This window comes from Acinonyx jubatus, chromosome A2 (assembly GCF_027475565.1).
Source record: "Acinonyx jubatus isolate Ajub_Pintada_27869175 chromosome A2, VMU_Ajub_asm_v1.0, whole genome shotgun sequence".
In the NCBI taxonomy this organism is placed as follows: Eukaryota; Metazoa; Chordata; class Mammalia; order Carnivora; family Felidae; genus Acinonyx; species Acinonyx jubatus.
In genome coordinates, this window is record NC_069383.1 from 165,120,572 (window position 1) to 165,134,121 (window position 13,550).

At 64.9% G+C, this 13,550-nt stretch overlaps 1 protein-coding gene across 5 annotated transcripts in view; it reads left to right on the plus strand.

Moving 5' to 3' along the window:
* Positions 1-13,550, plus strand: part of SBNO2 (strawberry notch homolog 2) — a 51,443-nt gene that overhangs the window by 26,530 nt on the left and 11,363 nt on the right. For 3 of the 5 annotated variants that reach the window (XM_053220250.1, XM_053220249.1, XM_053220251.1), the window contains exons 5-11: positions 7,392-7,553; positions 9,836-9,919; positions 10,174-10,270; positions 10,600-10,754; positions 10,835-10,968; positions 11,048-11,138; positions 11,218-11,361. In XM_053220250.1, the coding sequence (XP_053076225.1) occupies positions 7,392-7,553; positions 9,836-9,919; positions 10,174-10,270; positions 10,600-10,754; positions 10,835-10,968; positions 11,048-11,138; positions 11,218-11,361 (867 nt within the window). Of the gene's footprint in view, positions 1-3,129; positions 3,366-7,391; positions 7,554-9,835; positions 9,920-10,173; positions 10,271-10,599; positions 10,755-10,834; positions 10,969-11,047; positions 11,139-11,217; positions 11,362-13,550 lie in introns of those variants that run through there. The other 2 variants (XM_053220252.1, XM_053220253.1) reach the window with 2 other exon arrangements.

The window sequence follows — 13,550 nt, forward strand, 5'->3', positions numbered from 1 at the left end:
GGGGACACAATTCACCCCTCAACAGGAACATTCCAGCAATGCAGTGTGCCTGAGGGGAGCCTGCAATGCCCACCGCACCCTCTGCCGTAAGTCAGGACACGCAGGCCACCTGGGCACAGGCTTGCTGTGGGGGCCTAGTGGGGAGGGGAGAGCCCAAAACAGACCGGGAGGGTCTTGGGAATACCGGGGCAGCTGGGCCTCGCCCGCCCCTCTGCACGTGGCCTGGCCACAGGGCAGAGGGTCAGTCTGGGGCCAGAGAGACAGTCCCACCAGACAGCACTGCAGCCCAGACGCAGCCAGACGGGGACGGAACCAGTCACGTCCCCGGTCACGACCCCACTCACACTGGTGCCGGGGCCTCTGCCAAGACCCCCACTCGACCCCTCCACCCCTGTCCAGACTCGTAGCAGACCCGCACAGCCTGCGGCCACCGGGGGTGGGGGTGGGGGGCACAGGACAGCCCTGAGGGTGCTGACTTCTTGGTGTGGGAACCCCCACCCGGTTTCCCTGTCTCCTCAGGGCCACCCTTGCCCATCAGTCTGGTGCCGAGATTTGGGGGACAGATACTCAAAGGTCAGTAACTGTGCTGGAAACTTGATGGACTTTATGCTAAATCTAATAATGAGAGCCTGGCCCAGGCACTGCGTTCATCTTTTATTTCAGTTCCCAGTGATTATTTTTAAACGGAGTCAGAACTGGGGCGCCTGGGGGGCTCAGTCGGTTGAGGGTCCGACTTCAGCTCAGGTCATGATCTCACGGTTTGTAGGTTCAAGCCCCGCGTTGGGCTGTCAGCACGGAGCCTGCTTGGGATCTTCTGTCCCCTTCTCTGCCCCATGTGTGTCTCTCAAAAATACACATTTAAAACTGAGTCGGGGCGCCTGGGTGGCTCAGTTGGTTAAGCATGCAACTTGGTTTCGGCTCAGGTCGTGATCTCATGGTTTGTCAGCTGAAGCCCAGCATCAGGCTCTGTGCTGACATGGGAGCCTGCTTGGGATTCTCTCCCTCTCTCTGTCCCTCCCCTGCTCACACTGTCTCTGTGTCTCTCTAAATAAATAAACAAACGAACTTTAAAAAATCAATAAACGAAAATAAAACTGAGAATTCATATGCCTTAAAATCCATGCTTTTGGGGCGCCTGGCTGGCTCCACTGGTAGAGTGCATGACTCTTGATCTCAGTGTGGTGAGTTCAAGCCCCATACTGGGTGTAGAGCCTACTTAAAAAAAAAAAAAAAGAATAAAAACTGTTATAAAAAAATAGTAAAAGCCACTCTTTTAAGTAAATTCACAGAATTGTGCAACCACCACCTCTAATTCCAGAACATTCCTCATCTAAAAGCAACCCTGTCCCATCAGCCATCACCTCCCCATCCCTGGCCCCCATGAGCCCCCTTCCCATCGTGGATGAGCCCGTCCTGGACGTTTCACACACTCGGACTCACACCCCGCGGGGCCTCTCGTGTCTGGTTGGCTCCCTGAGCGTCGCGTGTTCAGGGTCCGTCCACGGGGGGGGGGGGGGGGGGGGGGTGCCTCCCTCGCCCCTGCTGGCGGCCCAGGGGCGTGCGCGGTGGACCCGGTCATCTGTGCGTGTGCGCGGGGGACGTGGTCATGTGTGGGCGTGCGGGTGGGGGTTGCATGGACGTGAGTGTTCGTGTCTCTCGGGTGTGGACCCGGCAGTGGGGTCGCGGGGTCGTGTGGTGACCCTGGGGTTGACCTGACGAGGAACTGACCGCGGGCCTGTCTTCCAGAGAGACCGTCCCGCTTCTCGTCCCCACCGCCAGCCGGGGGTTCTGGTTCCTCCACTTCCGCTGACGCTTAGCCGTAGTCGGCTGAGTGTCGCGGTCCCGGCCGCCGGCCGGGAGGTGGTGTCTCACGGGTTTCGGTTTGCTCGTTGCCTGACGGTGTCGAGTGTCTCTCTGCCGGCTGGTCGCCGTTTGCGCTTCCCCTGCACACGCGGTGGCCCCAGCCAGGCCCGGCCCTCCCCTCCCGTTGTTGGGGTTCGGGCGTCTGCCGGCCATGAGGTGCGGGCAGGACAGGGGCAGCCACGGTGGCCTTGTTGCGTCTGCAGCATTGGACCCTGCGGTCCCTCATTGTCCCTGACCAGGCCTGCGGCCCGGGGTCTCTCCCCAGCGAGAGCCCCTCGTGTGTCCATGCCCCCCCAGCCTATGCTGCGAGGCTCGCCTCACCAGCTTGCTCCTCTCAGCCAAGTGACGGCTGTGTGGCACAAACACCCTACCAGGTGGGTTTTCTTTTCTTTTAAAAAAATTTTTAAGCTTATTTATTTTTGAGAGCGAGAGAGCGCGCGCGCGTGCGCGCGCGCGCACACACACACACACACACACACACACACACGCAGGCACACCCCAGTGGGGGAGGGGCAGAGAGAGGGGGAGACACAGAACCCGAAGCAGGCTCCAGTCCCCGAGCTGTCAGCACAGAGCCGGACGCGGGGCTTGAACCCACGAACTGCGAGATCGTGACCTGAGCCGAAGTCGGAGGCTCAACTGACTGAGCCACCCAGGCGCCCCCAAAGTAGGTTTTCTAAAAGCAACAGTTGTTTCCCGGGGAAGAGGACGCCTGACCCCACAGGGTATGCCAGGGGTCTCACACCCCCTGCCTGCAAGCCCTGCCCGCGTCCCACCCTCTGTGCGGGGCCGAGGGGTGCAGGCGCAGGCCCGGAGAGGAAAGAATGGGGGTGTCAGGGGCAGCCATACCCCTTGGCAAAGTTCCAGGAAAAGGAGCACGGTGGGGGCTGGGTTCCCCAGGGGGACGCACACACTCCAGGTGAGGCGGTAGCGTCAGCGAAGGCCCGGGGCTGGGGGGTGTGAGCCCAGGGAGGCGGTGGAGACGGCCGCCGGGTGCTTGGGGGGCAGCTGGCGAAGGCCCCTGTCCAAGCCCGGGAGCTGCCCGGAGGGGGCATGAAGGCACCGGCTGGGCCTTAGGGCGCCGGACCGGCCACCCTGCGGTCTGGGGAAACCGAGGCGGGCCGGCCGGGAGGGGCCCCCCCGCGTTCCCCCGTCCCTCCCGGCGGGGTGGGCGGTGGGGGGCGCCGGGGCGGCAGGGTGCGAGCCGGCGGGCGGGGGCCCGGCCCCGCCGAGAGGTCTGTGGCTAGATTCCGCCCAGTACAGGAATTCTCGCTCTGCCAGTAATCACCCTGACTTCCCAGGCGGCCATCATTTCCTGAAAGTCAGCCGCCTTAGGGGAAGTCGGCGCTGGCGGTGACTAAACCAACATGCAAATGCAGCCGGGCTGAGAGCGGCCGGGCGGCCGCGGTCCGGAGGGAGCCGCCCGCCGCCTTCCCGGGACCCGCCGCGGCCGCGCCATGTCCCAGCTGCGGCTCTGGCTGCACCTCGCGGCTCTCAACAAGGTAACCCTCCGCGCCGCCCGCGGGGCTCCGGGCGGGGAAGGCGGCCGCCCGCGTCCTCGGAGCGGGGCCGCGGGGCCTGGGGCGCGCAGGTGCGCCCGGCCGCCACCCTGGGCTCAGCGCCCGACCTTGACAATGTCTGGGGTGCCCCGGGACAGAGCTGGCGGAGTGCCGTCCGCTCGGGCTCCGGTTGGCCAGGTAGGAGCGCCCCGGCCCCCCCCCCCCCAGCCCTCCTCCGGCCCCCCAGGGCTCCGGGAAGGGGTCCAGCCCCTCCCCAGGGCCCGCGTGACAGAGCCTGTCTCTGCAGGGCATTCCTGGGGTCTGAGTGTGTGCAGCATCCCCCCTCGCCCCAGGGAAGGCCCAGAGCAGGTCTGGGGTGGGGGCCATCCTGTCCCCACCCACCGGTCTGTGGCCAGAGCGGGGCCACTATTTGGCAGCTCCCCCGGGTCCCGCCAGGTCTTCGCCTGGCGCGGGGAACCCCAAAATGCTGCGAGACAGTAACCACAGCAGGTGACCCCCAAAACTGTCAGGGTGACCAGCTTGCTCCCGCCCCACTGAAACAGCAGATGGGGCCAGGTGGGAGCCTGGGGTCTGAGGGGCAGGCGCTTTGCGGGGCGCCCACAGAGGGTTCGTTTGGGTTTGGCTTGTCTTGGAGGTCTGCTTGGTGGCTGCTGGGCCTCAGGTCCCGACAGGGGGGCTGCTGGGTGAGCCGCCCCTGGGTGGGGTCAGCTCCTGCCCCATCCTGCCGCCAACTCCTTATAGGGAGTGGAGCTGGGAGGGACTCTTGGTGACCCGCTTTGAGGCCCAGCCTCCCTTTGGCCCAAGAATCAAGGTGAGGGCTGCCAAGGGCAGCATCCCCACCGTTTTTTGTTTTTGTTTTTGTTTTTGAAGAGAGGGTGAGTGAGGATGAGCAGGGGAGAGGGGGCAGAGGGAGAGGGAGTTCGGGAGCAGTCTCCACGCCCAGCTCTAAGCCCAACGGTGGGCTCACTCACTCGCTCTGTGGGGATCCTGGGATCACAACCTGAGCCAAAATCAGGAGTCGCTGGCTCAGTTGACTGAGCCACCCAGGCGCCCCCATCCCCACTCGTTAAATACCTTTTGTCTTGGAGCAGCGTGACGCAGCGCACAGTCACTGAAGGTAGCACGGTTCCCACGCCCCGGCCCCTGTTCACACCACCCCTCAGCACGATGCGTCTGTCGGCGGGACAGGCAGGTGCCCATACATTATTATCGACCAAAGATCCCTCGGCCTCCCGTGTCCTCGTTCTGTCCCACGACCCTATCGGGACACCGCGTGAATCGGGTTCTCACTCTCCTTAGCCCCCACTGGGCTGAGACGCTTTCTCCACCTCTTCTCCGGTGGATGCCCCAGGCAGGCGGTCAGGAGGAGGACTGGACAGGCTTCCTGCAGGATGTCCCCTCCCCTCCCCCCCCCCCCCGGGTTCGTCCCACGATGGCTCTGAGCGAAGTGTCTGGCTCATGCCGTCACACCTGGGGCCCCCGCTGCCCACGAGGTTCCTCACCGCTGACGTTGACCTTGGTCTCCGGCCGGGTGTGCCGGTCGGGCTCCACACGGTCCTTGTGGGCAGGGGTCGCCGTGTGCAGCCCGTGCAGGGCTATGGTCCCCCTGGGCACCCACCTCATCGGGGCTCCTCCCCACCTGCCCATTCTACTGCTGGTGACCGTTTTCCCTTTAGGAAGCAGGGCCACCCCTCAGGGCCCCTTGGGGCTGCCAGCTTCATGGGCTCAGGGGCTGTTGTCACTCTGACCAGGCTTGGTTGGCGCCCTCTAGGAAGGCCACCCTCAGATGCGGTCCCAGAGAGATTTTAGCCAGGACACACAGCAACCCCCACCCCTACCCAGCCCCCACCCCAGGCAGCCTGCAGGGGTCTGTGCTCCATGCTGTTTCATAGGGAGCGGGCGGCCAGCTTCTGTGGCCCAGCCTCTCCTGGCGTTATCTGCCAGACTCGGGCTCGGTCACCTCTGACCCCAGCTGCCCCGGGATGGGGCAGAGTCCATAGGAGGTCCTGGTGGGCAGAGAGCAGTCCTCATGGTCAGCCAGGCCAGACCCCACGCTGCCACCTGGGTCCTCCCCCAACCCACAGATGGCTGCTATGGCCTGGTGAGCTACTGGGCTCTCACGTGAGGGTGATGGGCGTCCCAAGTGTCAGGTGTGCCTTTTCCCACTGTGAGCATGGTGTTCCCTGCCTCTGCGCACTTTTGCAGCCCAGCGCTGCGGACTTTTGCAGACCTTCCCTGGGCCACCACCTGCCTGAGCTGGTCTTGCCAGCCGCTGTCTGCCTCCTCGCCGGGACTCGCCCAGGCTGGCAGGTCCTGCCGGGGTCCGCCTCCCACGGGTCTGGGCTTGGTGCCGCTAAGGGGCGGGAGCAAGTGGCAGTCCCTCTGGCTTCCCATATGTTATCTGCCACCAGGGCGCCTCGGGGTGGCATCCAGTCAAGGCACACCAGCTGACGTGGGCACGGGTGGTCTTTGCAGCACAGGTCCTGAGTCCCAGCCTGGCTCTGGGACCAGCCCCATCTGGTAGAGAGTCTCCTGCATTTAGTCTCCCTCAGGGGGACCTGACCCCCTCTGTGCCCACCCCCTCCCGAGGGCACAACAGGCCGGAGCCTGCACAGTCCTGGGGCTGTGTGTGCTCTGGCATCGGAGCGAGCTGGACGTTATCACTTAGAGACACCCCCCCACCCAGGAATGGGGATCTGACGCCAACACAGATCAATGGGAGGGGAGCTCCAGAAACAGTCCTCACAGATGGAGTGGGGCAGGAGCACCAGCCGAGACCAGGGGCCTGTTCTCAGGGACCTGGGGGCTGCAAGGATGCCACCTCCACCCCCAGAAGCCAGTTCAACTGTGGTCTTGGAGGCCGAGCCAGCTGCATACAGGCGGGCTCCAGGCCCACACATCCCCTTCATCCCCAGAGCCCAAGACGCCCGCTGGCCAGCCCTGCCCGTCTGCCTCGCCGTCCCCCCGTGCCTATGCACTGGCATCCCACCTGGCTGGCCCTGGCCTTCCAGTGGCCCCGACAGCCCAAGACACGTAGACGGTGCACAGGGCCTGGGGACTCCGTTGCTCCTACATGCGGCCTCATCTAACCCCACTGGCCTCTGCCCTGCTCACAAAATGCCCCCACTGACTGACCTGAGATGTCAGCGTGATCTGGTCCTCTGTTGTGGAGGTCCGGCTGAAAGGGTTAGGGTTAGGGTTAGGGTCTGTGGGACTCCCTCCCCATGAGGAGTCGGCTGAAGGCTGTGCCCCTACCCCCTGACCCGGGCCTGCAGGGCCTCAGGGATGGGGAAGGAGGCCTGCCCCTCCCCAGCTTCAGGCAGCCAGCGTCCCTGTGTGCGAAACTGGACACCTACTGCCCCCTCCTGGTGGCTAGTGGTATGAACACCAGAACCCAGCAGGGCGCTATGGGGGTCTCCGGCTGGGGGGCTCACTCTAGGCTGGCCCAGGAGCCCTTGGGGGCTGGTCTCCGAGTGTCCTTGGTATCCGGTGCAAACCAGGTATACACAGGTTCTCAGTGCCTGTGAACCAGGGGTGGGAGGGAGGGCGACGTGGGAACACCCCACACTGCGTCCGATTTTCTTTAAATTTAGGTTTCTGAATTGTGTGTACCGTGTACAGCACGCCACCTCCTGGAAGGCGTGGGGCTCTCTGTGTTCGGACATCTGTGCGCTGGTGTCACATGTGCCCAGTGTCACCTAATTCCAGAACGTTCCGTCTCCTCAAACGCAACCCCGTCCCCATCAGCCGTCGCCTCCACCCCTTCAGCCCCTCCCCCGTCCCCATGAGCCCCCTTCCTGTCCGTGGATGAGTCTGTTCTGGACGTTTCCCAGATGCGGACTCACACCCCGCGTGGCCTCTCGTGTCCGGTTCCCTCCCTGAGCGTCGTGTGTTCGGGGACTGCCCGCGGGGCGGCGGGGGTGGGCGCCTGGCTCCTGCTGGCAGCAGGCGTGTCCACTGTGTGGCTGCCCCCAGCCCCGGCCGCTTCTCATCCTGCCCGTCTCTCAGGACTGCGCGTACCTCGACGACCTCTCCAACGCCTCCATCTTCTCCTCGTCCGTGGACTCCCTCTCAGACATCGCGGACACACCTGACTTCCTGCCGGCTGACAGCCTCAGCCAGGTGCCCACCATCTGGGATGTGAGCACTGGCCCCTCCGCCCAGGACAAGGTCAGCGCCCTCTGAGGGCCCCGTCCACAGGCCGGGGGCGGGTCCGGGTTGTTCACAGACGGCACTGAGGTCACAGGTCAGGCGTCCTCGTGTTTCCCGCACAGCCCGGAAAACGCACGGACTGGGGCGGGACCTTCTGTGAAAGGTCCTGTGGCGGTCAGGCACCAACCTCGCTGCCTCCCCTGGCTCAGCGCCCACACTCTGCCCTGCTGGGGACGCGGGCTTCCCCAGGAGGTGAGCAGCAAGCAGCTTCTGACACTGCTGCTTCTCACCCTGGCGCTTCTGCGCCCAGGACCTTGGGCAGTGGCTGGAGGCACCGGAGGGGGTGCCCCCGGCCAGTCTTCTGCAGGGGGTAGAGCGCTGGGTTGGCGTCTGTGAAGCTGCTTCCTCGGGACACGGGCGGGGGCGGGGAAGACGAGGCCAGGCCGGAGTCGCCAGAGGCGAGCAGGGTCTCCGCGTGCGCCAGGCCCAGACTCCGGCTCGTTCCCAGGACCGGGGCAGCAGGCGCATCGGTGAGGAAGACCGCGGCTGATGCCGGGCCCGGGGAGCCCTCGCCCATCCAGGCCTCTTCGGGTTGTCTGCTGGGAGAGAAGCCTCCCGCTTTCGGGGGCCAGAACCCTCACTCAGGGCTGACGGGCGGCATCGGAAACACGGATGGGGGCCACACGTGTCCGAGGGGGAGCAGCCCCTTCCATCCAGAGCCAGCCGGGCGGGGCCCGGGGAGCCCTGCCAGGGGGTGCACAGTACTGGACATGATGCCCGCCCGGCCACTTTGCTGTTCCTCAGGCAGCGTCCACGGCCCAGACGCAGAAGAGCCGGGCCTGGGAAGCCTGGGGCCCGGCATGGGGCCAGCAGAGGGACGGGAAGTGCCCGAGGCAGCCTGGCGCGGCCCCTGCCCTTGACAGCCATGGTGGCGACCCCGGCCCCCTCCTGCGTCCGGGCCGAAGGCCCTCCGAGCAGCCCACTGCTCCCGGTGGAGAACGTGAGGCACGGTGGCTTGGAGCGGACGGCAGGGCGCGCCAGCACCCACACCCCGCTGCTTGCCAGCCCGCCAGCCTGACTCAGCCTTCCAGGAACCCGGGCCAGGCTGTTTGTTTTTGTTCGTTGAGAAGAAGGGGACTGGGGGTTGAGGAAAGGTTCCTGGCCTGCTGGCATCTTGCTCTCGTTACATTTTCTTCTTTGAAAACAGCGGGGGGTTGTAAAAATCAGGTGGGGTGTCGTGGGACCAAATGCCTTGGGGGCCCGTGCCATCCCGGAGACCGCAAAGGACACCCGAGCTCCGTGTGTGCTCAGGAATGGGCACCTGGCACTCACAGTCACTGGCCTTGGGGTGGTGGGAGTCCCAGGGGAGACGGGGTCTGGAAGGGATTTCTTCAGTTCCATCCTGTTCCTCACCTGTCCTTAGGGTGGCCACGTGATTGTCATGTTTTTATTTTAACGGTAAGCATGTTTTGGAATTGCATAGACCCTGGTCTGGACCGTGCTGTGTCCTCACTGTGTGTCCTGGGGGCCGAGAAGTCACCCCACCCAGGCTCTCTGTGACTGTTCAGACATGGGCGTAACCACTCCCTGAGGGTGGGCAAGTCAAGGGCCAGGTGCGACCTGGCCCTAGAGCATTTGGGTCTCCCGTCCTGGCTCATCTGTGGGCTCTGAATTTGTGGGCTGGATCTGCCCAGAGCTGGATTTGCTCTGAATCTGTGGGCTCAATTCTTCTTTTTTTTTTTTTAAGTTTATTTATTTTCGAGAGGGAGAGAGCGCGAGTGGGGTTGGGGGAGGGGCAGAGAGGAGGAGAGAGAATCCCAAGCAGACTCTGAGCTCTCAGCCAGATCCTGATGCGGCGCTGGCACTCGTGAAGTGCGACCGCGACCTGAGCCGAAATCGAGAGTCGGCCGCTCAACCGCCTGAGCCACCCAGGCTCCCCGGACACCACATGAGTCCTAATCCCAGGTGGGCTTCATGCCCCCATGGCTGATGGACCCCCACCCAGGCACAGCTTTGCCTATCAGGTTCTTGGTTCCCTTGGACCAGACTCAGGTGCTCAGTCTCTGCCGGGTGTGACTGCGGTTGGGGACGTGGGACGTGTCCTTGCTCTGTTTACCTGTGTGATGAGAATTCTAGCCTGTTGCTCAAACGAACCAGCTGGCGGGCAGCAGGGAGGGGGCAGGAAGACCACGTGGTGCCCCCCCCCACCCCCCCCCGCCGGAGACCGGGTCAGGGGGCTCGGGGAGGCGCTTCCCCCCACCACGTCTTGTCTGCAGGCTCATGTCCACTGTCCCCTCCAGCTGCTCCTGCCCCGCGGGCCGTGGACGGGCGTCGAGGACCCCGTGTCCTCCCTCTCCAGCACCCCGCTCCTCGTCAGCTACCAGGTGAGCCAGGCCTTCTCCCCAGCCCTGCCCACCTCTTGTAGGGATTAGAACGCTCAGAGGCAGCCTTTTGGAAGCGAGATCTGCCCGTTTTACAGATGGGGAAATGGGCCCTTGGGAGGCAGCACACTGGGGGCGGGTGGGCCACTCCCCACCCCTCTTGTTCACTGGCCTGGCTGCCCCTTGGGGGAAGGCCGGACGTGCTGGGCAGGACAGGGCCATCCAGCCCTGACCACAGCTCCTGCACCGACCTTCAGTCTCAAAGTCAGCCTGAGGAGGAGGAGGAGGCAGAGGAGGAGGAGGGGGACGAGCTGGGCCACGCAGAGACCTACGCCGACTACGTGCCCTCCAAATGTGAGTGCCCTGCCCTGCGAAACCCCAGCAGGGGTGGGGGGTGCTGGCTGCTCCAGGTTTCTGGAGGGGCTTGGGAGCCGTGGGCTGGCCTTGGGGCCACTTCTATAATCCCTGCTCGGCACAGCGCCTGAGACAGCACAGAGCGTACCATGAAAAGCCCACTTCCTCCCCGCTTAGGATTGTACGGATCTGTCCCGCACCCCTTTGTGTGAAGCACAGATAGCTCCCCCCCCCCCCCCCCGCCACCGCAGCCAACCCTGAGACTCCGACCACGCCCCTGACCTGTCCCTGGCCACACTCCTGACTTGCCCCCGGCCCTGCCTCCGCAGCCAAGATCGGGAAGCAGCACCCTGACCGCGTGGTGGAGACTAGCACACTGTCTAGTGTCCCACCGCCGGACATCACCTACACCCTTGCCCTGCCCGCCTCGGACAGCGGGGCCCTGTCTGCCCTGCAGCTGGAGGCCATCACCTACGCCTGCCAGGTAACCTCGGTCTCCCACCCGGCTCACGTCCCGCGTGGGGGCCTCCTGCCAGGCCCTGACCGCCATCCCTTGGCCCGCAGCAACACGAGGTCCTGCTCCCCAGCGGGCAGCGGGCCGGCTTCCTCATTGGCGACGGTGCAGGCGTCGGCAAGGGGCGCACGGTGGCTGGCATCATCCTGGAGAATTTCCTGCGGGGCCGGAAGAAGTCACTGTGGTGAGTGTGCCGTCCAGCCCCGCGCACGTGGGCAGGGAGAGGAGGGGGCGCCATGGCACCCACCGGCCCTCACCCCTAGGTTCAGCGTCTCCAACGATCTCAAGTATGACGCGGAGCGCGACCTTCGGGACATCGACGCCCCCGGCATCGCGGTGCACGCGCTGAGCAAGGTGGGTGGGGTGGCCCCCTCCTCGGGCGGGGTCCCGGAGTGAGCCCGGCTGCACCCCCACGCCCGCCTCTCTCCCCCAGATCAAGTACGGCGACAACACTACCTCAGAGGGCGTCCTCTTTGCCACCTACTCCGCCCTGATCGGGGAGAGCCAGGCCGGCGGGCAGCACCGTACGCGCATCCGCCAGATCTTGGAGTGGTGCGGGGAGGCCTTCGACGGAGTCGTATCCTGAACCAGAGGGGGCGGGGCGGGGGCGGGGCTGCGCAGTACGGGAGACCTCCCTCCCCTCCTCCGGTCCCGGATGCCAGCACGCCACCCGCTGGAAGGCTTTCCAGGCAGGACGCTCGCCCTCAGTGCCCGCCCTTGTCCTCTTGCGGTCTGGTTTGGCAGCGTCCCGGCTCCAGCGAGCTGGACCGCGACCACAGGCGCGGGAGCGCGCCGAGGGGCCCCAGGGCGGGAAGGTGCCTGTGGCCAAGGAGTGGGGCAGAGGGCGCTTCCTTCCTCTGCCCCCCTCCTCCTCTCCCTCCCCTCCCTCTCCTCCTCCTCCTCCCTCCTCTAAATCCTCCCCCTCCTCCTCCCTCCTCCTCTTCCCCTCCTCCCTCTCCTCCCTCCACCCCTCCTCTTCACCCTTCCCCTCCTCTTTCCTCCTTTGCCTTCCCCCTTCTCTTCCTCTCCTCCCTCTTTTTCCTTCATCTTCGGCCTCCCCCTCCTTCTTCCTCTGCCTCCCCCTTCTCTTCCTGCCTCCTCCTCCTCCCCCCTCCTCCCTCCTCCTCTTCTCTTCTCTTCTCTCTCCCCCCTCTTCCTCTCTCTCCCCCCTCCCCCCTCTTCCTCTTCCTCACCCTCTCCCTCCCAGTCGGTTGTGGGCTCCATGCAGGTGGGCAGGCCAGGCTGGGCCAGCTGGAGGACAGCTGGGCCAAAAGCCAGGCTGCTGGGGTCAAGGAGCTCTGCTGACCGGTTGGTCAGTTGAGGGGTATCCGTACCAGTATTGGCTCTAGATGCTTCCCGACTGTGGCAGGAACTTCGTGGATTGGAGGAGTTTCTACCTTTCTCTTCTCCCTTGGAATTTAGAAAGCTTGGTTTTGTGCTTCTCCCAAACTATAGAAAAGCGACGGGGGGACCCGTACAGGCAAGAGCAGGACAGTCTGTTGTGGGTCATGTGTGAGCCGTTGAATCACACACGTCAGGCGCCAGCACACGCCCCTCGCCCCTGTCTCCCCTGGTGAGGTGCCGGGCGGGGGCCACGGTTTTTCCTGGATTTCTGCACTGGCGCCTGTGGAGGGTCCCCTGAGCCCACCCCACCCCCTCCCCCGCCAGGGAGTCTGCCCCGTGGTGCGCACAGCGGGCTCGGCACTCCTCACGGTGCTCGGGGGCCCGGCCTGGCCCCCACCGAAGGGCGCTCATCTTCCTGTGCACTGTCCCCAGGGCTGTCCCCGTCCTCCCCGCCTGAGCCTGGGTATGTCTGCACATCACGTACTGTGGCGCCCCGTCTCCGGGGCCTGGAGGTGGCTTCCGGCCTCTCTCTCTGGGTCATAAACAACCCTGAGTGACTGGGCCCGGCCAGGGTGCCCCATCACCCCTTCTCACTTTCCTTGGGCCCGTTCCCAGAAGTGGGGTGACCGGCCCCAGGGCCGCCCGGCACTCTCCAAAAGTCCTCCTCTCTCCTGGTCCCGGTCACAGATAGGAAGAGGGACACCGGCCCCGTGTGTCCTTCCCGCTTATATGGGCGAGTTCCCGGGTTTACCGCCATCAGATGCCAGCTGTCCTATGGAGCAAGTCTCTTGTGCCGAACCGGCACCGGCACCGGAGGGCGCTGTGCTTGCCGTGCGACAGCTCGCAGAGCCTGGGGCGAAGGCCCCACACAGCCTGGGGCAAATGACGGCCGGCCCACCTGGAGGCCGTGCGCTCACCTCCACGCTCCTGTTTCCCAGTGTCGCTCCCGCAGAGCCACGTAAAACGGGCTTCACGTGAGGCGTGTGCGTGCCCGCGCGCGTGTGTGAGGAGAAGCGTGTCTTGTGTTTAGAACACCTCGGTGGCGCGCGTCCTCGCCTGTAACTGGTTCCTTCTCTCTTAAAATACAAAGACCTTCCTCGGTGCTCTGCTTCGAGAGAGTCTCCAGGATCTGTGAGAAGTTACGCAGAGACCCCGCCCCCCCCCCCCCCCCCAGGGGACCCGTCACAGCTGGGATGCCTGCCTGCTCCCAGCCCAGCCCTCTTCCTCAGGCACCCCGTTTCGCCGTGCTCCTTGGCACGAGTGTCTGTGTGTGACTCTGCACCGTCTACCTGGCACGCGTCCTCAGCAGTCGAGAGGGGGCCCTGAGGCTGTTTCCCACGGCCCTGGCGGTGACATTCCCAGGCTCCCACCCCAAGGCTGCATACCCCCCAGGCACCTTGCCGAGCTCCCCTTCAGAACGGG